Consider the following 26,749-nt stretch of genomic DNA (forward strand, 5'->3'; position numbering starts at 1 on the left):
TGTGAGTTCAAGGCCAGCCTGGTCTACAAAGCAAGTCCAGGACAGCCAAGGCTACACAGAGAAACCCTGTCTCAAAAAAAACAAAAACACTCTATACACCCACATAAATGTACACACACACACACACACACACAGCACACACCACACACTGACTCCTTTAGTAGTTTAACAATGTTAAAACCATCAATAGTGAATTGTTCATTTTCCTTACTTCCTGCTGGATGAAGGACATTGTCCAGAGGACTTGCAAATACAGGAGACGAAGCTCCAGGGATGAAGGGAGCATAAACCCTGGATGGTAGTGAGGGACAGGGAAGCCTACAGGATACAGCCCAACCTATCCTCTTATGTTCTATACCCAGTCCTGTCGCTGAGGAAGGCTGACTCATCACAAGCTTCCAGGGAGAAGCAGCAATTGATGTCTCTTCTCACCACACATTGTTCTAAGTGGATTCCACAGGGGCTAGCCCCTAATACAACCTGGGGACATGGAGGCACAGGAAGCCGCCATCAAGTCAAACAACAGCAAGACACTCACTGGCTTTCCCACAGCTCTGGCAGATTTCACGGACCATTCTCTTCTTCACATCCACATTCTTTAGTTTATTAAAGTCTTGGAAAGTAATTATTTTCTCCGAATTTCCTGTGATAGGAAGAAGTTGTTCCTTATAAATATCTCCTATGCCCAAAGCCAGCACACAAATGCCAAGGTCTTTCAGGACTTTCACTGCGTCTGTCACATCGTAGCGGGGAGCAGCAGATGTGATGATCACCAAAGTCTGAGGGACACCAGCGTATCTTCTCCCGCCGACAGATGGATCAAACATGTGTTTCACGTGCAATAGAGCAAAGTCAAGTCGTGGAAACCCTTTGCTCTTGGCCATAGTTTGGATCTGAGATTTCCACTGAGTCTTGTTCGGAGAGCTTTCCAACCCGATAATTTCCTGATACAGGCTCCCGTATTGAGCCATCCCTACTTTCATTCTTTGAGACTGAATGTCAAAATTATCAATTAAGTCTGACAAGAAAGTTGTCATGGTAACAAACTCCGAATCAGACACCATGTCAGAGCCATCACAAAGGAAAATCACGTCAGCTTCCTGGAGGTTACAGGCTGGAACAGGAAGAGGGGAGAAAAAGAATAAATTATTTTCCTCGTGCATCATTCTAAATTGTTCCTTTACTGGGATACTTAAATTGCTTTGCTAAATACTTAAATTGTTTCGCGTTAGCAGCAAATTGAGATAAATTAACAGAAGAGAGACTCACTGATTGAACCTCAAAGAGAAGGAAAAATAGCAGGAAAGAGTAGGATAATAGACGTTTTTCAAAGTGTAATTATATTTGCATGAGCTATTGGAAAAGATACTGCAGGCTATTCAGAAAGGAAGTAGGTGATTTGAATAGATTGAATATTCTCGGGAGATGTTTTATAAGCATAGAAATCTCTGCAATGTCTGCAGATCAGAACCGTCTAGGTAGGAATTGCATTGTGTCCTGTTGAAGCTCCTGTTGTTACTAATGCTGCCAGTTTAAACCTGTATTGAACCGTATCATTTCCGAAACACTTTGGGCATGCAACAACTGAGTAAATAGTCCCAACCAGCCTATGACACATGATTCTAATTGTGCATGCGTAGAAGTGGAATTCAGAGTTGGGTAAATTTGTAAGAATTCGTAATTACTGTGAAGGAAAAAAAAATGTATCTGAACTTCTAGAAACTTAAACTCTTTTTTTTTTTCTACTGCAGTTTTTCATGTCATATCCTCAGTATTAAAAGTGAACGGGACAGGTGTGCGGTGTTCATAAACAGAGCACAGGATCATCTTACTGAAGCTCAACGTGACATATCCTAAAACCCAAGGAATAACTTTCTCCCGGCTCCAGCCAGACGCCCCGGCTCGGTAGAAGCAGCAGCAGGGTAATCACAAACGGCCACCACCAGTTGCCCAGTGTCACGAAATTCCTTTGTAAAGCACAGAGGCGGCTGCAGAGCTGAGCTGTCCAGACAGGCCTTTTGGGAGGAAAGAGCTTCCTGCAGCTAGTGGGGCCGCCAGCTGTCAGCTCCTTCAGGGCTGCCTTCTTGCACAGATACCTTGCCAATGGCATGCCTTTCCCAGGGCAGCCCACCCTCCCTTCTCACCCCATCCTTGCTGGCTAAGTCTGACGCTGGGCAGCTGCCCTGGGAGGTGCTTGCTTCAGAGCTACTAGCTTTACCCCTTCACTGAAGATGCATCACTGGCTGGTTTCTGCCTCCCTGCCCTCCTCCGCATTTCACAAGCGTGGCTCCTTAAAACACCACCGACCCCAGACTCCATCTCAGCATTCACTTCTGAAAGGTAACATGGGAGATGAGGATAGAGTGGCGTCCATATTCCTAAGACCAGGCTTCCTAACAGGCTAGCTTTGGCTGGAACCCAATAGTGAAGGAGAGGCCAAGGGACTCACTGTCTTTTGACTGATCCAGATGAGAAAACAGCAAGATATGTACTAAGTGTTAACGCCAAGAGAAAGATAAAGCGCCAGAGTTTGGGAGCTTGGGGCAAGCAAAAGCTTAAACTTGTTAGGTATTTTAGATGCAGGGAAGTGATGGGCTGGGTATTTGTAGTGGGTAGAACGATGTGCACAAAGATGTGGAGAAATTTCAGAATGAGGAAGACATGAAAAGGGCAAGGGGAACAGAAGAGACGGGAGAAGTACATAAGGGTCGGATAGAGTTAGAATGCTTCCAAAACACTGTGGGCAGCGGTGTGACACAGTCCAGCATGTGTAAGATACGTAATACAGAGTTGAGAGTGACCTGCATAGCAACAGGACAGATGGGGGTGACACAGACCCCCGGGCACACACATGAATATGTACACGTGCATACGTCACACCCCCAAAAGCTCAGACACCAAGACGGAGCAGGGGATGGAAGAGACTGTGAGAGCCAGGGGAGGAAGATGACCAGGGAAAACAGTGTCTTAAGGACGTGGTAGGACAGTAGCTGTGACTGCGAGAGTCTTGCGTGAGATCAGTCAGCCAACCTTCTACGGTGGAGGTGAGAGGAGACTCCGAGTCTCCACCCCTCGCTGAGGAGCTACGTGCAGCGGGTAGCTCTGGGGGAGGTAGCGTCAGCTTTCTTTAGTGTCAGTAGCTAGCCATACGTATATGGGCAACCCAAGCTGGAAAAGAAAACCTGAAGCTGGGGGAATGAGAGATGTGAGAGGTGGGCCTGGGAGGCGTTAGGAGAGGGGGTGGGTGTGAATATGACCGAAGTGATCACAACTCCATCCCCAGAGAACAAAACGACAAGCAGGAATCATAGCGGCTTACTCTCTTGTGAATTATTGCACAGAGTCTCTTGCAGGGACTGATAAATATCTCCCAGTTTGTCGAAATTGTCTACATGGACAGTATTTTCTCTCTTCCCTGCCATGGTGTCCAGTTCGTCTTGGTTGGCGGCTCCCACGCCGACCGCAAAGATGGTGATGCCTTTGTCCCTCAGTTCCCGTGCTGTGTCATTGAGCTTATTGCGGTCGTGGGACACGCCGTCTGTGATGACAATCATCAGCTGCCTCACGTCTTGCTTCAGGCGGCTGCCATGCTCTTCCGTGAACAGGATGTTGGAGTGCTGGAGAGCCTTGGCGGTGTAGGTCTCCCCTCCGGTGTCCCGGGGCCTCCTCAGGTGATCGATGATGGCCGATCTGCTTGAGTGCGTGTTAAGGTAGAAAAGGATCTCAGGGTTGTTGGAGTATTTGAGAGCTCCAAACTGAACTCGGTCCCTGCCAATGTCTGCCTTCTTCACCAAGTGGATGGTGAGGTTAATCATGCTTTCTTGCTGTTGGGGATTTATGCTGCCTGAATGATCCAGCACGAACACAATGTCTAAGAGTTCGATCCTCTTGCAATCTGGAAAACAAACAAACAAGCAACAGGCATTCACAAACTCTGCCATGCGTCCTGTATGCACTGAGGGAAAGCGGCCAACTCTCGCCATGGGCGTTTGAGGTATGTGACGCCCCTCCCCCATCACCCATGACTCACGTGATTATCCTCTCACACGTGCACAGGTGTGTGTGTGTGTGTGTGTGTGTGTGTGTGTGTGTGGAGGCCAAAACTCAAGCTCATTCCACGGAACACCATCTACCTCGGTTCTGAAGTAAAATCCCTCACTGGCCTAGAAGTCACCAAGTAGGCTAGGCTGGCTGGCCTACAAGCCCCAAGGCCCTGTGCGTCGCCACCTCCTCAGCACTGAGATTAACGCGCTTGAGATGTCAAAACTCTGGCTTCTTCAGTTGGGTGCTGGGGATCAAACTCTGATCTTTACAGTTTGGGGGCAGGCACTTGGCCAACTGAACACTCTCCCCAGCTCCTGTGTCATTTGGTTCTTTGAGGTGGTTTTTGTCATTTTACAGAGGAAGAAACCAAAGCTCAGTCAAGGACAAGTTGCCAGAGCAGAATTCTAAGGGCACATGTACCCTTACCTAAGGGGCATCATAGCTGGTGGCCATTATGCCACACCATTCTGTCCTGCCATGTCTCAGACCCAAGGGTGCCCTTGCTAATCAGCTTTCAGCAGAAAAGCAATGTCAGAAGCCAATTCAAGGCCAACATAATGGGAGACATGCTAGGTTTGCAAAAGCTGCCTGCTGTCTTGAGTTCAGGAGCTCATTGTGTAGGAGTGGCCCTCTCTGGCTCCAGCTGTCTTCTGTGCCCCAGTACACAATCCTTCCCATCTATACCATGGAACTCCCTGCTTATGTGTGCTCCGTCCTGGCCTCCAGAATTCAAACTCAGTAAAGGAACAGACATAAATAGAAGAGAATGAAAGCATTCATCTCTGCTCCCCTAATCCCAAGCCCTCTTCCATTCTCAAAGCCAACAGACCATTCCCTGGTGGTCTTCAAAGTCTAGACTCTCATAGTGTTTTTTGATTGTTATTTTCCTTTCATCGATAACCTAGGCATTTCCACTCCAAAGTTCCCTTTCTTTTTCACCTCTCACCAACCTGTTCTACCTCCATTCTTTATTTCAGCCAGTGAGGTTCTCAAATTTTCAAGTCCCAGACACAGTGGATGAGCCAAGCTATCCCTGTGAAAGCCTGGGGCTACGGCTTCACTGGGACTTGGTGACTGGGCATGACTTGAAAACCATTTATGGCTTGGTTACTATATGAAGCAGCTGAAATTTCACGTTATGCTCTAGACGTGGCTCTGCCAACATTATTTATCAAAATGAAGGAGTCTAAGGATGAAGGTCTGGCCCTTTAGTACACCTCTCAACACGACCAAGAGCACGGGCATCAGTGCTAACACATAGAAAAAGGAAAGCCCTGAGATAGCACCTAAAACTCAGTTTGCAATGAGGTGTTTCATTTGTTAACATTCCAAACACTCTGAGCACGTGATATCAAAGCATGAAACCCAGTGAATATTTCTACGTGGCCACGAGAATGCACAACAAACTTCTGATGTTTTCGTTTGCTCTCTTAGCTGTTACCAAAACAGATAACGGCATTTGACAGTTTTTAGAATGTATGTCTTCAGTCCTTGCACAAACTGATAGCAAGTTCTAGCTCAAGAGAGGTTAAATCTGATGGGATCTGGGCTAAGACTCAGCTCAGTAGTACAGGAGCCTGCCTCGCATCTTCGAGGCACTGGACTCAGATCCCAGCACTGAAAAAAAAACAAAAACAAAAACAGATATTGGCTCAAATGGAAGATTGCTCAATACTTTTTTAAAAAAGCATTATGATTTATGACATAAATGTGGTAACCTCAAATAATCAAGGAGAAAGTCACATAATAAAATTTCACAAGTGATAGTACACCAACAGACAAATGCCTGGTTTCCAGAAGTTAAGAAGAATACAAATCAGTAAAAATGCACACTGCATATTTAAAATATGAGTCATGTTTTCGGTAGATCAGGGCTGTTTAGGTTACCATTTAATATTGCTAAAAGGAAGATGCATTTATGCTTCCAATTACTTCCTGCCCTAGATGATTTTATAGATACATGGAATCATCTATGTATATGTGACAAAAAAAAAAAAAAAAGTAGGAGCAAAAATATCTAGGGAAACAAAAGGGATTAATGTGAGGAGGAGGGACCAAGAAAGGAAGAGTCGGGAGGGTGTATGGGAGAATGTGCTCAACACATGCAGACAAAACAGCCACACAGAGAAAAAGTATAGCTAAGACCCATATCCTAAAACCCTGAAGTCTAGGAAGTGGCTGAGACCAGAGTGCAGCCTTTTCGTGCATGTTAAGTCAACAGCTCACATCCTGGAGTCTTGAAGCGGGGGAGGGGAGAAAGCACTCACCATGTAGAGCACACACACGGAAGATGAGTTTACTCTCTATGGCCTTCAGATGATCGAAGTTCTCAACGTGGAAAACTAGGCTGCTGTCCCCACTGATCTCCTCCAGCTCAGCCCTATTGGCCCCATACACACCCACGGAGAAGATGGTCACACCTTTGTTCCTGAGAGCCCTGGCAGGGCCCCCCACTTCATCCTGGGCTTTTCCGTCGGTGAGGAGGATGAGAAACTTTTTGACCTGGGGGCGGCCCCCCTTGGCAGGGTCAAAGTATTGGTTCACAAAGGTTAGTGCACTTCCGGTAAGAGTGTTTCTGTTGATGGGAGCCATCCCGTCTATCTGGGCATAAATTTCTTCGCGTGTGGAGTGTCTGTTAAGCTGGAATTCTTCCTTATTGTAATCACTGAACTGAACAAGACCAACTTGGGTTCTGTGGGCACCAATTTGCATCTTCCCTACCAGACTTTTCATGAACGTTTTCATTGTCTCAAAATTTGTAGGCCCTATGCTTCCAGAACTGTCCACCAAAAACATGATGTCCACCTTCATGTCTTCACATCCTGTATGGTGGGAAAAGATCAGAAAGTGGTGTGATGCTCAGCCATGAGGAAGCAGTAAGCAATACAAAGGCACCTATGATGAAAACGTGCAAAATCAACAAAGGGAATTGCTGTTATGTTGGAAACTTTTATTCATGACTTTGGTAGAAAAAGCCTGACAAGAGCCCTGCATCAGAAATTCACTGAGGACAATCCAAGAAATCTTAAAAGGAAAATGTCACTTCCAACTGCCAGTCCTTTAGCCATACAATCACTCATTCACCATCGATTCATCATACGTTTATCATTTACCTATTCACTGTTCACCCATTCATCACTCATTCATTCAGAACTCTTTAAGTGCATAGAAAGACCAAGCTTCACCTTAAGCATTAAAGATGCAACAGTGATTTTAAAAATTAATCTGACCCAAAGTAACCAATTCTCGGACATTTATGGGACTAATACTTCAGAGTTTAAACACAGCCTTGAAAAACATACTTTAAGTAATTTTAGAGCAATGTTGTGTTTTTTGTTTTTTGTTTTTTTTTTTTTTGGTATAGTTTTAAATTATTTGATAAATAAGTCAACGCTAGAAATTGCAGTGAAAAAAAATTAAGATATTACATTCTTTAGTACACACGTATATCCATTCACCATGGACTACTCCTTTATACATAAAATTTATAGATAGTCCTTATAGGAATTGGATATGCTTGCACGTGCGTGTGCGTGCATGTGTGTGTGTGTGCATGTATACATACACATAAGGTCAACTTCTATGAACTATTGAAAAGGGTGTTATTGGGGCTAGAGAGGTGGCTCAGCAGTTGAGAGTACTTGTTGCTCTTGCAGAGGACCCAGGTTCAAGTCCCTCTACCCATAACTCCAGTCCCAGGGGTTCTGGCGCCCTCTTCTGACCTCTGCAGGCACTGCACTCACATGGCGCACACATACATACAGGCAACCAAAACACTCAAACATATAAAATAAAAATCTTTAAAATTAAAAAAATAAAAATATGGCTTTGACAAAGCCCCAAAGTAAAGCGAAGTGTTGACGACGCTTATAAAGGATTAGATATTTTTTCTATGCATTTAACATCCACAGGAGTGTCCCCTTACTTCTTCTACAGGTGATAGGGACTGCTTCTGGTATGCTGATGTGTGTCCCCAGTCTTGCCTGCTAGTTGAATTTCATCCAGGCAGAAGAATGCTTGTCCCAGCTTCCTTGCAACCAGACATGACCCCTTGACCAAGTTTGAACCAGTAGGTGAGCAAGAGCACCCCAGCCTCTTCAGGGTCCTACCATCAGGGCAACTGAGTGCAGCAAGCTCCTTTCAGGCCTCCCTTTCCACCGTCGGGAGGTGAGGAGTACAGCTTCAGTTCTGACGGAAAGGGGGATGCACCTGCCTCTCCACCAGACCTGAACTGCTCAGCCTAACTATTACATAAGAGAGAGCCAGGCAGCACCGTTGTGCAGCTGACACACAGAAACACTGCCTCGCTCCGTTAGCACCCACCCGGAGGCATGTTGCTGTTCTCTGGTCCCCCCACACCCCAGGCTTAGGCTCCTTGGAATCCTGTGTCCCACTCACCATTCGGGACTCTTTTCCTATTCTATGCTACCTGAACAAAAGATGCACCAGCCCCTCACATCACTCTAGAACCTTCTCCTCTAACGAAGGATCTCAGGTGCTCCCTAAAGGAGCTTCCTGGAGCCCTTCTCCTTCTCCTGGAGTCAAGCCCAGGAAACACTGGGAACCGTTCTTTCTCATCATCCTGCTTATAGACCCCAACTGTACATGACAACTGTATTACTGTTGGCAACAAGGGAATGAGAAGACGAATCCCATGATGTGGAGTTCTGACCTCGGTATCCCTCCTTTGCTTGTTTGCTTTTCTTCCCAGTGGCTCAGAAAAACAAAACAAAACAAACAAACAAAAAAAACCTCAGACATATTTTGTATCCTTATCCTCTCCTCTCCAGTGAAAACCTCAGCCAACTTCTGCAACACCCAACTTTGTTGGTTGGTTAGTTGATTGGTTGGTTTTTCCTTTTTGCTTTGCAAGACTGAGGCTCAAACCTAGGGCTCATTCATTCTAGACAAGTGTCCCAGCACAGAGCTGCAACCCTATTCACACATGAGTTTTATGCATCCCTTTCTGTGACTCATCTTGATTTCCTTACCTTTGTCGGAGCAGATGCTGCGAACAATTTCATTTTTTATGCTCTTCAGAGAATCAAAATTCTGCCCGAAGTTAACCCTTTCTGCTTCCCCAGCAATCTGCTGCAGCTGTGTCTTATTCGCCTCACCAATCCCCACTGCATGGATGGAGACGTGTTCAGCCCTCAGTCTGTTGGCAGGTTCGAGAACGAGGTCTTCTGACTTCCCGTCAGTCAGGACAATGAGGTAACAGGGGACGCCATCTGTCCTCTCTGACTTTCCCGTCTTTATTATTGGCAGGATGAAATCCAGGGCTTTGCCAGTGAATGTACCACCTTTGAGCTGCTTGATGTTAAAAACAGCCTTCTTCAAGTCACTGCCATCCATGTAGAGAGAAATGGGAAATTCCACTTGATTCATATTTGAATATTGCACGACTCCAACTCGGACTTTGTCAGGACCGATGGGGAACATGTCTATCACAGATGACATAAATATCCGGATTTGCTCAAATTGTTTCTTGTTTATGCTGCCTGAGCCATCAATGAGGAAGTAGATATCAGCCTCCTTTGTATCCACACAGCCTAAAAAGGAAACACACATGGAACCTAGGAAGTGTGTTCTCTGTCAGTCACAGAGCATCTTGAGGGAACGTTGTCTCAGGCTTTGTGAGAGAAGCTGTACAGGTGCTAAAGAATGAGGCCTCGGAGCACACACCTTTAATCCCAGCACTTGGGAGGCAGCAGATCTCTGGGATCAAGGACAGCCTGGCCTACAGAATAAGTTCTAGCCAGAGCTATGCAGAGAAACCCTACCTCAAAAAAGGAAGGAAGGAAGGAAGGAAGAAGGAAGGAAGGAAGGAAGGAAGGAAGGAAGGAGAGAAAAAAAGAAAGAGAGAGAGAACAACACAGGGCCTCTGCCATTTTAACCTTTGAAATGTATCACTATCTTGGGAAAACACAGCAAGGCATAGTGGTTTATCTAAGATCACACAGCCAGGACTGGATTTCCCAGGCCTCCAGGCTGTAAATAAAATCATTTTATGGGCTTTGACAATTGCCTCTTTAGAGTCTGTGTCTTAATCGCTTCCTTGGAAACAGCGTGGGATCAGTGCCATCTGTTCTGGGTGCTTTCGTTTTGCTTTGCTCTAAGACAGAGTCTCTATGTGGTCTGGGCTGGTCCTGAGCTTGGGCTGATCCTCCTAACTCTGCCTCCCAGGTAAAGGATTACAGGTATGCACCCCATGTCCCACTGTGACCCCTGCCCTCTTCCCCACCCCCAATGAGCTGTTCTTCCCAGAGCAATTTAACGTGTTTAAAGCCAAAATCAGGTCAGGCTATGTTCCCACATCCATGAATTAGAATTTTAAATTAAAAATCAGCCTTGACTCCTGGCTTACTCTCTGATCCTAGATCGAGCAATTCTTCATACCACTCACTGTGTTTTAATCACACTGAACTTCTATTTGTTTAGTTTGTTTGTTTGTTTGTTTGGTTGGTTGGTTGGTTTGGTTTAGTTTTTTTTTTTAAGTATAAGTGTATTGTCTGTCTGTGTGCGTGTGCACCATATGTGTGTGGTGCCTGTAGAGACCAGAAGAGGGCATCAGATTCTCTGGAACTGGAATTAGAGGTGAATCAACAGGTGCCTAAAGCTCCCATGTGAGTGCTGGGAATCAAACCTGGGTCCTCCAGAAGAAGAGCCAGTGATTGTGATGATCTCTCAAGGCCCAGACTTTCTATTCTTTAAATGTTCCCTAGAGTCTTAGCACTAGTCCTCCTCTCCTGAAATGTTTCTCGTTATAGATACACCAAGCCAAAAGTCAGTTTAAAAAAACGGCCTTTACTTCCCCTCTAGCCAACAGCTGACATGTTAGTCATTCTATATCCATTCTCCCTCTCTCTCTTTCAAGAAAAAATTTCTTTGTGTAGCCCTGGCTGTCCTAAAACTCACTCTGTAGACCCAGCTGGCCTTGAACTAGGAGATCTAGCTGCCTCTGCCTCTCCCTCCCAAGTTCTGGGATTAAAGACACGTATCACTGCACCGGGATTTGTCACTCTATTTCCATTATGGCATTTTCCAAAATTGATTTCTTCATGAGCATAACCCATTTCCTACCACAGACTACCACCTCCAAGAACACAGAGATTTGCTAAGCCTTGCTTCTGCCTCGTAGGCCTGGCACATCACAGAAACTCAACAGTTATTTTAAACAAAAGCCCTTTCAAAGCCTCTTCCTTTTTCACACTGGATATATGGGATGGGGGCGCATGTTTTTTTTTTTTTTTTTTTTTTGTCTTGTGTAGCTCAGACTAGCTTGGGACTATCTGTGTCACTGAGGATCACCCTGAACGCCTGATCTTCCTGTTCCATATTCCAAGTGCTGGGATTACAAGTTTTGTCATCATGCCCAGCCAATTTTAATTTTTGTAACAGCTAATAACTTCTCTTTTGTCGTTCACAGGAAATGGGTAGCACATGTTCAAACTGTTAAGTTTCATATGCCAATATCTTGTTAAGCAAATGAGCCAATCTTTTAAACACGAGGCAACTTAGCCATTTTAGAATCCATTTTGTTAGCAGCTTTTGGGGCAACTGATGATTCCTGACACTACTGTAGGCTTTGAGCGACCGTTTCTTAAAAAAAATAAATAATACTGGAAATAAGTCCAATCCAGAGAATTAAAACTGTGAAATCAATACACAAATCTTTGAGGCTGAGATCACAGTCATCTGCAAAGCACATGTTGATCTGGGCTTGTAAACCTTGAGTGTGAGCAGAATGAACCAATACGTAGTCTAAGAAAGACCTACAGGTTCACCGGAAGGAAGGAAGCAGCTGCCGGTGAGGATCACAGCCAATCACAACGATTCCCTGCACCTCTGCCCTCTCACACACCAGGCTTCACTCGTCATTGGTCGCTGTTGCTCTTAACTCACAAACCTAGAGGCCAGCCAGTAAGGCACAGCACATAAGTGGGAGGACCTGCCTTTGGTTCTCGGCACCCACACTAAGGAAGGGAGCACTTTTCTGTAGTCCAGCGCCGGGGAAGTAGAGTCTGGGAGATCTCTAGGCGTTGGTGGCCAGCCAGCCTAACCAAATCTGGGAGCTCCAGGTACAGGGAGAAACCCAACCTCAACAAATAAGATGAAAAACATTTGAAGAAGATGCTGACACTGATCTCTCGTTTCTACATGCAGGTGCACACAAATATGTTCATTCGCACAAACAAACAAACAAACAAACAAACACCCATTAACTTAAAAATACCTTAAAATTAGGGTGAGCAAAATTGTTTAGAGGGTAAAAAGAAAGCGATGGCCATACATGCCTGACACCCTGAATTCAATTTACAGAACCCATGGCGGAAGGCAAGAACTGAGTCCCATGCTGTCCTCTAACCTCGACACATATGCCATGGCTCACAAACACCTCCTATACATGCAACAAAAATCCATTTTAAATTAAATAGAATCAAAAGTCATCTCACTTACAGCTCATTGGCTGGCCAACTTTTGGACTGTAACCCTTGGATGGCAGTTATGAAACATGCCCACCGTTTGAGTAGACAGAAGTGAATTGTTTCTTGGCGTAAGGCCGTACAGTTCCATTAAACAGAGATAAATAGAGCTACCGACGTGTAAATTTGGCTTTTAAAACTGAAATGTTTGTTTTCAACTGGGTGCCGCTAGACCTGTCACTCACAAAAACAACTCTCTTATGTGATGCCACGTCCCTGACAGCCTTTTTTATATAGTTTAGTTTTTATCTCATCATGTCTGGGAAGAGAAAATGTTCTGGTGAGAAGACATAAATGGCCAGCCCCTCTGGACACCGACAATTCTCACTGTTATAGCATCTTGAGTTTGGATAAAGTAAATGTCCCTCTGATTTATTAATGCCCTAGTTAACAAATTAACAGAAAGAGAGACAGAGAGACAGCATTAAGCAAGCCAAGCCCAGTGCTATCTGAAGGTGGAGCTACACATTATTTTTTTTTCTCCATGTCCATCTACACTATAAAAATGTTTTATGTGTAATGTGCACGGCTTTATTACGACCTACTGAGGCCTAACTTGCACATCACAAAGTCAATCCATTGTAGGCATATTGTTCAATGGATTTTGGCATGTTTGTAGCTATGTAACTATCACCCAACTTCAGAGTTTTTTTGTTTTGTTTTGTTTTGTTTTGTTTTTTAACATTCTTACAATCCTTAAAATTCCCCTGACTAAATTGTGCTCAATGTCCACTCCTGCCCCAACCCCAGGCAACCATTGCCATTAGCCACGTAATAACAAGAGTCTTCTAGACATACCGGTTTTATCTAGCTCCACGTGTTCTGCGTGAGTAGAGACTTGGGCCCAGATTTCATTGTGGATCTTCTTCAGGAAGTTCTCGCTGTATAATTCCAAGTGTTCGTAGGAGCTGTGTGTGGAAATGCTCTGCCCGGCAGGATAAGACACTATGTCTTCTAACTGTGTGCTGTTGGCCCCTTGGATGCCCATCGCAAACATGGTTACCCCCTCCAAGCGAAGGTCCATCGCGACATCCCGCACCGCGTCATCGGATGGTCTGTGGGTGACCAGCACAGCAATCTGAGGGACCCCCTGTGCCTTTCTGCTGCCGCTGGACTCTGAGAAACCTTCTTTTTTCATCTGCTCAATGGCCGCCCCGAGGTTAGACCCCCCAGTCCGGAGGGAGAGCTTCTGGATTTGCTGATGGAATTCTGACTGGTTGGTGCTTGACATCAGAGAAGAAATAGTCTGAGCCCTGTCACTGTAGCTCATCAGTCCAAGTCGCATGCAATTGTCCTTCACATCCACAGAGCTGGTGACATTCTCCAGGAAGTTCTTCAGGTTCCTCAGATTTTGTGTGGTCCCAACTGACTCATCCACCAAGAATATAATGTCAGCAAGGGAGTCTTTCTGACAGGATATGGGAAGGGGAACTGTGGAGACAGAAAAGTCGTGAGGTTAGGAGAGACCACTCGGGCTGGAGTGAGAGGGACTTCAAGGACTGCAGTCACTCATGCAAATGGAGTTACCACGAACCCAGTCAGAACTGCTTTCTCTCAGCAAGCAAAACATCAAAATTCTGAATCAGCCCGGCAAGGTCATCAAATTCAGAGGCCCCGTGTGTACTCTTTCCTCCATCGTTAGCAATGTTCCTGCCACATGCTTCCAGCCAGCACTGCCACAGTCATCTCTGTGACCGCCCACCGCTACCATAGACGTCGCCATTGTACAATAGACACTTCACACTGCCAGTGTGACCACAGTCACTTGTGCAGTCGTCACAAGACCAGCGCATGAAACTCACCTCTGATACCAGTATTCCCACCACCATCAGGAGGACCACCTCCACCACAGTGGCCACACCCGCCTTTCACCATCAAGGTGGCCATTGTGGCTGCTGCCACAACCTTCATCGCCATTTCCCTTACACGATGATGCAAAGGGATGCATTGGCAGGCATATTTCTGACCTCAACAAGCTCACATTCCGTGACCAGATTCTGTTCTTTCAAGCGGTGACAATTGCTACCAAAGAAAGCAAAGCAGATGGCTTGACTGGTTCTCCTGGTGGCGTGGTTGGGGGAGAGAAATCCATGTGAGCTGTGAAGTCCAGGCAGGCCCCTCTGAAAGGATCACATTTGGATGGCATGTGAATGTAGGAGGTTTGGAAGAAAGAGAATTTCTAGGAGAGAGGAGAGCGAAAGATGGAGACAAGCAAGGAGTGGCTAGAGCCAGTGGATGAGGGGGAACAATAGTGATGAGGTAAGAGGAGAGCAGGCCCAGACCACCTGGGAGTCACATGACCTGTTTTACATTTCTTAAGCAGCACTCCAGGTGCTGAAGAGAATTGTGAATTCAAGGTCGCAATATGAAACTGCTCTGGTCAGGAATGAGACATGACAATAGCAGTAAGGCAGAGCAGCAATATCAGTTCTCATACATGACTAGAGAGACAGCAGAAAACCCAATGATTGGATACAAAAGAAGACATATGGGAGGACTCCTGGGCTTAGGGTTTGCACAACTGAATGGATGGTGGCATTCAGAGACAGAGGGAAGAATGAGTTAGAGGTAGGATCCAGGAGTTTAAACTCAGATACGCTACTTTTCACACAGCATTGAGCATCCAAGAGGAGATATCACATGAGCAGTTGTTTGCAAGAATCTGGAGTCTACGGTAGAGTACACCACATTCACAGCAAACATACTCCAAACACGGGCGGGCGAACCACATCTGTGCAAAGCCGAGACGTCAGACAAGCTTAATCTTGTCAAGAGCTGCACATTCGCTTCTCTGACCCCAGAAGACAGAAAACCTCTTACTTATCTCTGTCCCTCTAATGCTGGGCACCTGGTATGAGAACTAGAATATTTGTAGAGAATTAATTAAACCCAATTCTCATAAACTTCACTTGGAATCCCACAGCAGCACCGACTAAGCCAAACTCCCAGCGTGACCTCCTCAAGCCAGCATTTATTTGTCAACAGCTGTTACCAGCAGTCAACAATAGTCACACAAGTCGCTTTGCCCTTGTTAGCAGATAAACACTCTTTCCCTCACTTTACGAGGAAGGGAACGGAAGCCCATGGGTTAAGAAAACTACCCAATGTGAGAGAGCTGGCAGGCTGACCGACTCAGATACCACACAAACACAGATCCATGTCTGTGGGTGGACCCACCCAACATCTACTTCACCTATTAACTGCTGGAGCTTGTGAAAGGGTCGGAATCAAAGCTGCAGCTTCCACGATGAAATGTTTTCTATGCTTTGTTTTGTTTAATTTGCTGGGTTGGTTTTGGTCTTGTTTTCTTTGCGGCAGGAGGTTTCAAGGGCAAAGGGCAGATAAGAAGGGATGGGAAAATGCATAAGATTAGGGTGCATGAGGTGAGGCTCACAGAGAGTCAATGAAAAGTTGAAGAAGGAGGAGGATAAAGAGGAGGACGAGGACGAGGAGGAAAAGGAAGACAAAGAGGATGAGGAGGAGAAGAAAACTACCCACAGCCCTAAACACCCAGCCATAATTTTAAAACACTGACGACATAGCCTTGCTTTAACTTCCAGAAGGCAGGTACCCTTCCACGCAGGACCTTGTCTTATACTACAAGAGGGAGTAAGGAAAGTGTGATCAGTACATGGGCCCCTTAAGACAGTGTCAGAGCTCCACCTTTCCAGAGAGACGAGATGAAGAGATACCTGAAGAGTCAGGGAGCAGGAAGAGAAATCCACGAAGCCGAGGGTTCTCCTGCTGTACTCTGGAGGCACAGCCAGGCTTCAACCCAGAGCAACATTCTTACTGAACCCCTGCCTAGGACTGTGTCTCATCACCAGGACTGTGTGTGCAGCCTCCTGTTCCGTATTTTTTGTTTCCTACTGATGCTTTCTAGGTCCAGCTCCCCAGCGACAACTGGACTCAAGAGTATTCTGCTTTGAGGTCATCACAGAAGACTGACCTAAGACACAAGTGCACCATCCTTCAGTAAGAAGGCGTGAGCTCGTGAGGCATTAGCATTCCTCCTTTGTGCCAAGGGAATCAAGAATCAAAGTAAATGGCGAGACGGTCCGGTGTGTTTCTATATGAAATGCCAGGACCTCCCGGGAGCCGAAGGGAAGGCATTCTAGGCACCAGCTGGGTGGGAGCTGGAAGGTAACTAAGATGGCCTCTGGGTGGAAATCAGAACTTGCCTAAGGACATGCTGCAGTGGCCGGGGTCATGACCCCTCACACTGAGGACACGCTTCCATAGCTGGGCTAAGTGCTGATTCAGAGTAGCTCTGAATGCAATAGATGTCAGCACGGATGAAGGGGTCTTAGAGAAAAGAGCAGCCCCACGGGGCGTACGTGGGGGGGTCCTCGGAAAAAAGTAAATGGGAAAATTTCACATGGAGAGGTAACAGCTGAGGTCTTATGTTGGCGACGCTGAGCCAATTCAATGTGAGCTGCTCCCAACTGCTCTCATTTTTATCTGCAGCCCTTCAATAAATATTATCAGTATCTCTTCAGCTTAAAGATAACCTCTGCTGGGAGGGACATTGTTAGTTAATGGCAGCATTTCAGAGTCTCCCTAAAAGCGCTACTAAATGCATCGCAAAAATATATCCTAATGTTAGATATAGGAAAACGTGAATTATTTAGTCATAAATGTGGAAGCTATCACCCTAGCGGGGCTGGAACAAGTGCCTGCCGTGTGGAGGAGGCCCGGGTACTCATTAGTGACAGACTCAAAAGAAATGGTGCGGGAAGGGCTATGCCAACACACACCCAAGCAGCCCGCCACACTGCTGACCAGACAAGCCACCCCTAAGCTACTTAAGACACAAGCATGAACATGTCCTGACAAGCCTCTCATTCCACAGTCCTCACTCCCATTGGGAGTTGCAATACGCTAATGACCAGCACTTAATTAAAATACAGCCCATCACCCTCACATCATCAAGGACACGAAGGAAAAGGAACCGTCGATGGGTTTCCGGAGCCCGTGACAGTCAGGCTTTCATTGATTCATAGTGAGAAAGAGAACACCAGCTCACTGTCTAGGCTCAGAGAATACAGAGGTAAACACAAGCCTGCCAGTTCTGCTCTTAGGGCACTCCCTATTCACGGTACAGGACAGGGACGAACAGGGACGGAAAATTCTGGGTAACGTGGCTGTCATAAGATGAACCCAAGGAATGCTGGGACCCAAAATGAAGGCTTCCCAAAAGAATGCAGTGTTGCGATTTAAACGCTGCGGCTCTTCGGCAGCAAGGAGGCAGAGGAAGGCAGTAAGGCTGGAGGCAGAGAAACGGCAGAGGCAAGGCAAAGGCTGGCCTGTGGAAATCCCCAACAGCTCAACACGGCTAGTGTACTGAGACAACACAAGTGAGGGCTGCCGTGGGTGAGGGTGGACAGAAACAGTGCCCTGGGGACTGAGCTTCTCTGGGTTTCCTACCTGTCTTATCAGCATTGGCTGCAGATGTGGTGGGGGCTACAGCTGTGATTGGAGCCACAGGTGTGATTGGGGCAACAGGTGTGATTGGGGCCACCGGTGTGATAGGAGCCACAATTGTTCCTTCCCTGTACTTAGTTACGTCCTTGATGATCTCGGTCATGTTTGGGGCAAACACACTGAGGTCTCTGACAGTCCTGAGGTTGAAATGGAACTGGGATGTGGCCATGGCCTTCAGGTTTTCCTCAGAAGCCTTCTGCACCCCCACAGAGATGATTTTCACCCCATCCTCCTGCAGGGCCTTCGAAGCCTCTTCCACATCGTCCTCAGACTCAGCTGAAGCCAGCACCACCAGGATTGGGGGGAACTGTTTCTTGTCTCTTCCGTTTGTGGGAGCAGAGAAATAGGCCCTGTGAGCCTCCTGCAGGGCGTTCCCTATCTTCAGGGACCCACCGATGAACCCAAAGTTCTTCTTCAGGTGGTTCAGCATGGGGTTCCTGCTCTTGAAGGTGCCAAGCTGGAACTCAGTGTGGAGAGAATCACTGTACTGGGCCAACGCCACCCGGTACTTGTTGGCCTCTATGGGGAGGCTGTTGATCATCTTGCTGAGAAAAGTTCTCACAAATGGGAAGGACTTACTCCCCAGGGAGTCAGAGCTGTCCACCAGAAACACCACATCTGCATACTCAGGGCCTGGTCCTGCACAGCAAGGAAACAGCCAGCAAACACACAGTTTTATTTCCAGCATCACAGTTTGCACCTCAGCATTCACTTGAGACTGTGTCCTTGTGTTAAAGCTTTACCATAATTCCAAAGAGCATTTTTTCCTGGCATTCCAGGCATTCTTTTGCCTGACATGTCAAGGGGACTTTATTAAAGTTAGCCAACATATTTTTCTTTCTCAAGTCTATTTACAGGTAACTGACTTCTTTTTATTTCTGGAGCCCAAAACTACGATGCTGTACTATGAAAATTAATGACACGGTAGTACTCCAGAAGGTCCCAATGAGGTTCAAGGACTAATAACTATTTCTGGAAACAGCATAGAATAAGCAGCTGCCCTGGGTTGGAGCACTTGGGAGCAGAGTGGAGGAGAACGGCAGGTGCGAGGAATCTTCCAAGGACCACAAAACAGGAGAACCAGACATGGGTGGGCCTGAGCCAAAGGGAAGTTACCAGTGATCACCAGGTCTCGTCTGAAAGTGGCTGAACCATAAATCGCCTCAGCCACCCCACGTAGAGGCAAAGGGGCCAGTTTTTTAACTCCCCTGTGGGTCCGCCATTGGCCATAGACCATCCCCAAGAACTGGATGAAGGAAAAAGAAAATTATGGTATGACTTCTTTGGTAAAGGAGCTCCGGGAAAGACAGAGGCTACAGTGAAACTGCCTCTTTTGGTGTCCTGGGCTCAAAAGGTTTGGGATCTTGAACCATTACATTAGGGATGTTCAGACTGGAGCTTCTCAGCATCCGTATTTCATAATGTAAAAGGAAAGGGGGCAAAGGTTTAGTCACAAAAAATAAAACACTTGGTATATTCTCTTGACTGATGATTGATGTGGGAGGGCCCAGCTCAACTACTGGCAGTGTCACCTTCGGGGGTCCTGGAGGCTTTTTAAAAAGTAGACTGGGCAGGCCATGGGAAAGCCCTCAGCAGCTCTAGACCATGTCCTCTGCTTCAGCTCCTGTGTCCAGGTTCCTGCTCTGTGTTCCTTCCCTGATTTCCCTCAGTGACGTACTGTGCTGTGGAACTGTAAGTTTAAATAAACCCTTTATCTCCAAGGTAATTGTGGCCAGTGGGGTTTTACCACGGGAATTAAAACCCTAACAAAGACACCTGGAAACTATAGACTAGTAAACGGATGGAGGGAATTAAAGTTTTACTTCTGAAATAGTTTAGTGTGCCGAGTTCTGTGAGCTTGGTGGAGCCCTTCCTCTTACAAAGGCAAAACTGCAGGAAACTGCAGGAAGAAATGCTTGCCACGGCTATCCGCTCCCTCTACAGATCCAGCTGGCAGAAGAAGGAACGTTTAACTTCCACGTTCGGCGTTTGTTCTGGTAATCACCTTTAACCATGGTGGAGATTCCCCTTGGTGACAAGGGCACTCAAAGATCACCCTCAGAGTCTCACATCATCAGGGATTTCAACACCATTATCCACCCTATAAAAGCTGGGAGGAACTGTGGGTTGTGGCTGGACTTTACAAAGCATTGGCTTGGGTCTAAGCCCATTTTTCTGGCTTTCCTCCAAGTGCTTGCTTGGTTGTCTGTTCGTCAGAATTTCTGCAACATTTCTAAAGATAAGCCTCACACTGCTCCATCTGCAAGTAGGTTTACCATATTGCCAGAGATATGAGATGCTGAGAGTTATGCAAATCAATAAATAAATATTTTCTAGCCAGGGCTACATGATTGTTTTTCCCATAGCTTTTCCCACCTTTCAAAGATGAGGTCTGTTGAATGTTCTCTGGCTACTATTAAGTGTTGAGGACTTTGATCTGTTAGCAAAGAAAGTATTCCTTTCTATTAAAGTTTGATAAAACATAGAAATATTTTTCCCCAAATAATAATGAGCAAAAAAACATACTAGTACCTGGGCTCTGATAGGCCAGTGTTTCTGTCCAGAGGATTAGGACAAGCACAAGTAGCTGGAGATTCATTCCTTTCATGGGGGGTTTCATACTTTTATCCTGAAAAAGAACCGCAATATGAATTATAAGCACTATTGAATACCAAAGATTACTCATAAGAGGGTGTGCTGACAAGAAGAACTTAACAAAAAGCAAGTGAATTTATGCAGCACCCACCAAGCATGTGGACTGTTTGCTGAAAACAAGGGTTGACGTCTAGTGAGCACAGAATGTGGCTGAGTACGGTGGCACACGCCTGTAATCGCATAATTTAGGTTGGGGGGGGAGGAAGGGGAATCCAGTGTTCAAGTTCATTTTCAGCTACAAAATTACTTCAAAGCCAGGTTCAGCTGCATGAGACCTTCATTCTATTAAGAACACATGGTATTTTATTGTGGTGTTGATTTGCATTATCCGTGTGAAAACTGGTCATATCTTTCCACATACATATTAAGCATTTACATATCTTCCCTGCGGAAACATTTGTATCATTTGCTCGCTTTTAAGCATGCTTTTATTCCCGTATAGCAGTAATTGCTTATGTATCTTGATACTAGACCCTTGGCATATGATAAATGACTTGCAAAGAGCCTCCTCTCGTTCTATGAATTGTATTTTCACCTTCTTGAGACATACTTTAAAACAGATTTTATAAAGCCCAATTTTTCTGGGTTTTATTTTGTTGTTTAAGCTTTTAAGGTTTTTATTTTATGTGTATAGGTGCTTTGTCTGTATACATTTCTGTGCACCGCAGTACCCTCAGAGAACAGAAAAGCGTTCTGCGTTCCCCAGAACTGGAGTTATGGATGGCTGTGAGCTGCCATGTGGGTACTATGACTTGAACCCTGATCATCTGGAGAAGCTACTGAGCCATCTCTCCAGCCTCACTGCTTATGCATTTAGCATAGTAACCAACACATTATCATCTACTCCTCTGTGATGAAGAATTATTCCAGACGCTTCCTTCTAAGTAAATTAGAGTTTTGCCCCTTGGTACTGTGACACGTAGAAGGCTTCCCTCTGGGGGTTTGGTGCTTGCCCTGTTCCCTGGAGGTGTGCACTAATAGGTCTTCAATGCCAGAAGAGTAAGCTGAACTGGAAACAGAGGGGAGACAGCAGTGGAATTAATTGGCAGCCAAGCAATGGTGGCAGCAAAGGCAGCAGCAGTGAAGGGGACAGCAGCTTCAGTGAAGGACACAGCAGCTTCAGTAACGACAGCAGCTGTGAAGCTCCGAAGAGTGCTGGGGAGCTGGAGGGGGGGCAAAGACAGAGACAGGGACAGAGGTACAATGCCAGAGAGGCAATCAGGAGTGGGGGAGAGAGAGAGAGAGGGTGAAGAGCTTAGGCTGAAGAAAGACCTTGAAAAGAGAAAGGGCGCATGGCTGGAAAAGTCCCAGAGAGCTGTTTGGGTACCTATCTGGCTTCTAAAGTGTGGAGCTATAGGTCTCTAGCTTTCAGAGTCTGGAGTTAAGAGTTTCTGAGTCACCAAGATAGCCTAGGCACTCAAATCACTGTAAAGAGCCCAGCCGATCAGCTGTAAGGGATCTCAGTACTTACAGGTGGCTTAATCACATACATTTCCAAGACCTTTCCCACCACTCAATAAAATTCTATGATTCTTTAATGCTATGTTGATAAGAATTCAGTGGTGTAAACAAATTATATTTTAGAGATTTTAATCTCTTTCTGGAGTTGATACAGCCTAAACCAGACTGGGGGCTCAAAGAAATGCCAGGTCTGACTAACTTCCAAGAGAACCAACTCGCTCCTCACACTTCCCAACTCCAAAAGGCTGAGAGCAATTCAAAGTAGCATGAACTCTGGGAGGAGGGAACCCCAAGCCACTTGAGGAGGAATAATTAAACCACACATCTAGAGGGACCAATCCACACAGTTGATACCAGGCAGCATCACTCATTCTCATTGGTAACTATACTTCCTAGTGTTACCAGGGAAACCAAGGTTTCCTTTTGGGTTCTCCATCTAATTGATAAAGAAATTAAAACCCCACTCAGATGGAATCTTGAGGAAAGTTTTATTGGGGTCCAGGAGAAAAATAACAGGACAGACAAACCCTAAATCTTAGCAGCTTCCTGGAGGCTAAGATGGAGAATGGAAAGAGTGAAAAGGAATAGCAAAAGGGCAAGAAAGCCCAGAGCATCCCAGAAAGCATGCTGAGGCTTCTGGCCAGCATTTGAAAAAGATACCAAGAAAGGAAAAAGAAAAACATGCAGAGAGACGGGCCGAGGGTCTGGGCTCAGAGGTCACTGGAGTCTAGGAACTTGTGTTCCAGGAATCTCTCGAACCAAGAACATAAGGTTAGAAACAGAGGTGAGTGATTCAGAAAGGAAAAACACTCCCAAGAATGGAAGTGGGCTAGTGGGATGAGGAAGGAGCCCAGAAAGCACTGGATCACAAGGCAGACAGTACTTTATAGGACCTTTATACAGTACTTGTCTCTCTAATTTGTATTTAGAGGGATGTTGGTGTATGTTCTTGTGGAATGTACACAATTTATCATTGTTCATTTAAATGCTGATTTCTTTATTTTTTGGTTTCAGTCCAGACATTGCATTGTGATGCTTATTCTAAGCATCACCTGTCTCAAGTTCGTGTAAACATGCCATCATTTGTTCTCTCTATTGTCAATTACATGACTAGTCAATATTGTACAATGGAGAGAATAGGATGGGACATCCTGGTCTGGAGGGGAGGAGAAGGAAGTGAGGGGGAATAGAAGAAAGAGATTGTCAGGACAAAACTTCAAACCTTGAGGAGAGATGAACCAAACCTAAGATATGACTAAAAGCAAGTATAATCGATAAAATCTGAATGGTAGGAAACAATGCAGGCTTGGAGGTTTAGGATGGAGTAACTATTGCCCAGCATTGTGCTCTAGGTTAATTAAATAAACCTAGTTTATTTAGTAGTTTGTTTAGTAATTCGGGTATACAGCTGGTTTAGTAATAATGGCTGCTTCACTAAAAGATAAATCAATAGTAAATATTAATAACTCACAACAGAGGGCTTTTCACAAGCATTCTCTCTTCATTAGATGAAGCTCAGATAGGGATGGGCTTCCAGGCCCAGTCTCCAAACTGATGGAGCATGCTCTGTTTGACTCACGAAGCCCAGGTGGGGAAGGGTCTCCAACCAGTTCCCTGCCAATTGGCTTCCCTCATATGTTAATCCTGGCTGTTTCTTCTCCAGCCCCTATTCTCTTGTCATGCTATGAGATGGTCGATTTTATAACATGCAGTTCGGATCCCGAGGTGATTTCATGAATTGAGAAAAGAGGATCTTAACAAAGTTGTCTGTGTGTGTGTGTGTGTGTGTGTGTGTGTTTAAGTGTATGGTAAGGCTTGTGATATTCTGATAAAGTCCGACACTGAAAGAAACCAGAAATTATTTAATAAGTTATAACACAACAAAGTCATTGGTGTCTTGAGTCCTCTGGGTTGCCACTGCTCATGTAAACAGTTTATTGGAAGTTTATACAGCCTAATCCTAACTCTAAAAAATAGCTTATTACATATCGTTCTAGAACTACCACATTTAATTTTGTTTCTTTCCTCTCCTTTTGCAGCTAAAGGGACAAGAAGAAATAAATGAGAGTAGAAAATAAAAGCCAGGCTGTCCCTTCCCTCCTCCACTGAGTCTCCTTTCTCTCAGTACCTGCCCTCCTCTCTTCCTGGTTCATCATCCATCACTCAGGATAAATGTCGCACATGCTGACCAGGGTCAGGCCTGGACCAGAATGAGGAGCTCAAGCAAAAGGGCAAAGGTCACAACTTTAAAAACCACACACTCCAGCTGGTGTAGGCCCCAGACCACACATGCTTGCCTATCCAGAAAGCTGGAGATCTGAGCTCTGTTGGAGTTGAATGGTAAATCCAAGGTCACACAGCCTCTGGTGCTTTGGCCCCATTCTGAGAGCATCTGGAATGCATGTTTGGTTTTCCCATCAATAGGAACAGTGAGGGGCCCAGCCTCATTGTCCCGTCATATTGTAGTTGCTACATGGCTGGCTTTCACGGTTTTCTCCCTTGGCTCCATTCCTCAGAAAATGTGTAAGCTCCTGCACATCCCATGTCCATGAACACACCCAATGCCCACCCAAACTCCTTGGACAGCCAAGTGCGCCCTTCTTTCAGACGCTTAGCACCCTTTGCCACATCCGTGGCCCTTGGCAAGCTTTCCTTAACCCATCACTTCTTCCCACCTTGAACAGGTGCCGGCTGGGTGCCTCACGTCTCACCACTAAAAGTCCCAGCTATCTAGTGTCTACTCAAAAACAGGTCCTTGGGAAGAAGTTGTTGAATTGGGTTTCTTGGGAAACGATAATCGGCTCCTTCCACCCAGCTGTTGCCACTCAGTGGCCCCATCAAACCTCCCACTGCAGCAACTCCAGCCACTTCCTGGACAAAAGGCCATGTTCTGAGTGTCTTAAGGCTGACAAAGTAATGCTCTGTGCACAAGAAGCAAACTCTACAGTTTAAGCATCCTATACCAAGCCCATACGTGCTGTTAATCTTTGGTGTCAACTTGACTAGATCAGAATCACCTAAAGAACACATCTCTGGACTTTGAGGGTGTTTCTGGGATGTTTAAATGAGATGGATAGACCACCTGAAGGCAGGTGGCACTACTCCACGGGCTGGGGTTCCAGGACAAATAAGAGGGGAGAAACTAAGGAACTAGAGGGACAGCTCAGTTGCTAAAGTGATAGCTTTGCAAGCACGAGGACCTAAGTTTGATTCCCAGCATCCATGTAAAAAGCCAAGCGTGCACTTGTAATCCCAGCACTGAGGAGGCAGAGACAGAAAGACTGGCCAACAAGCCTAGCCTCATTGATAAGCTCCAGGCCAACGAGAGAGCCTGTCTAAAAGGAAATGTGCGATGCTGCTAAAGATAACACCTCCAGCCTCCACAAGCATGTACATGGACGTGCGCGCACGCACGCACACACACACACACACACACACACACTTAAAAATAAAACAATGAAGCAGATTGTGATGGCGTAGACTTTTAACCTCAGCAGCTGGGGACAGAGGCACGTGGATCTCTGTGAGTTTGAGGCCAGCCTGATATCTATAGTGAGTTCCAGGACAGCCAGCGCGGTGTAGAGAGACCCTGTCTCAGAAAGCAAAAACAAACAAACAAAAAACACACAACGTAGTTTGAGCACCAGCATCCCTCTCTCTCGGCTTCCTAACTCCAGATGGAACGTAACCAGCTGCCTCCTCAGTCTTCTGCTACCAAGGGTCTCTCACCGTGATAAACTGCACACCGAAACTGTGAATGAAAACAAACCTCTCCTTCCACCACGAGTGGATTCTTGTCAGGTGCTTTGACACGCCAACAAATAAAGTAACTAATAAACCATTCTACCGGGTTGGACTGTTCTTGACCCGTCCCTGGGGGAGGTGGGGGGGGTGGAGCGACTCTAGCAGGGCTGTACAGAAACAGTCCTAGTTTCACCTCTGCAATAAACAGAGGCCCCAGGGCTGGCTTTGGGTATGAGAAATAAAAAAGAAACTTTGTCTCCAAAATGGGGCAATGGAAATGAAAGACCCAATCTTTTACATAAAGCAAGGGCAATGCATTTTCCAAGCCAAGTCCAGCTCATGCTGTAGACTAGGCCATCTTTCCTTCTCTGTGCTTTCACTGGACTTTAAATAGTGTAAAACTATCTATGTACACAATCATACACATGTGTGTACATATGTGCTCACATACACACACGCATACATCTATCTGATAGATTTCCCACTCAACAAACTTATCTCGAGTATCTGCCATACTCTTGGCACTGTTGAAGATGGTTTAGGGTTAGCAGGGGCAAAACAGACAAAAAAGCTTGTACGAAGATATTTCTGCTCTCTCCTTTGCCCTCTGTGTGGCAAACTTTTCCAGAGCAGAGACCAAGCTGGACTTTTCCACGTCCCTGTCTCCAGAGCTTGGTGCAGAGTGAGTGCTAAGTAACCAAGGAAGGAAATGAGAAAGGTTGACAGCAGACGCTCATGCAAGAAGAAGGCGAAATGAGGCAGCGCCTCAAATGAAGATATCGACAAAACACTTGGGAAACAGCACAGGCTTTCGGAAAGGCTTCAAGGGTGTGTGTGTGTGTGTGTGTGTGTGTGTGTGTGTGTGTGTGTGTGTG

General features: G+C 45.9%; 1 protein-coding gene across 1 annotated transcript in view; it reads right to left on the bottom strand.

Annotated features, from left to right (window-relative positions):
* Positions 1–20,613, bottom strand: part of Col6a5 (collagen type VI alpha 5 chain) — a 55,510-nt gene extending 34,897 nt beyond the window's left edge. The window contains exons 1-7 of the mRNA XM_055629511.1: positions 20,547–20,613; positions 17,958–18,653; positions 13,329–13,961; positions 9,036–9,596; positions 6,312–6,866; positions 3,320–3,895; positions 539–1,114 (exon numbers count right to left, since the gene is read on the bottom strand). Of these exons, the coding sequence (XP_055485486.1) occupies positions 539–1,114; positions 3,320–3,895; positions 6,312–6,866; positions 9,036–9,596; positions 13,329–13,961; positions 17,958–18,653; positions 20,547–20,613 (3,664 nt within the window). The remainder of the gene's footprint in view (positions 1–538; positions 1,115–3,319; positions 3,896–6,311; positions 6,867–9,035; positions 9,597–13,328; positions 13,962–17,957; positions 18,654–20,546) is intronic.
* Between the last annotated feature and the right edge of the window lie 6,136 nt (positions 20,614–26,749).

The sequence above is a fragment of the Psammomys obesus genome, unplaced genomic scaffold, assembly GCF_907164565.1.
Source record: "Psammomys obesus unplaced genomic scaffold, mPsaObe1.curated_primary_1811, whole genome shotgun sequence".
NCBI lineage: Eukaryota > Metazoa > Chordata > Mammalia > Rodentia > Muridae > Psammomys > Psammomys obesus.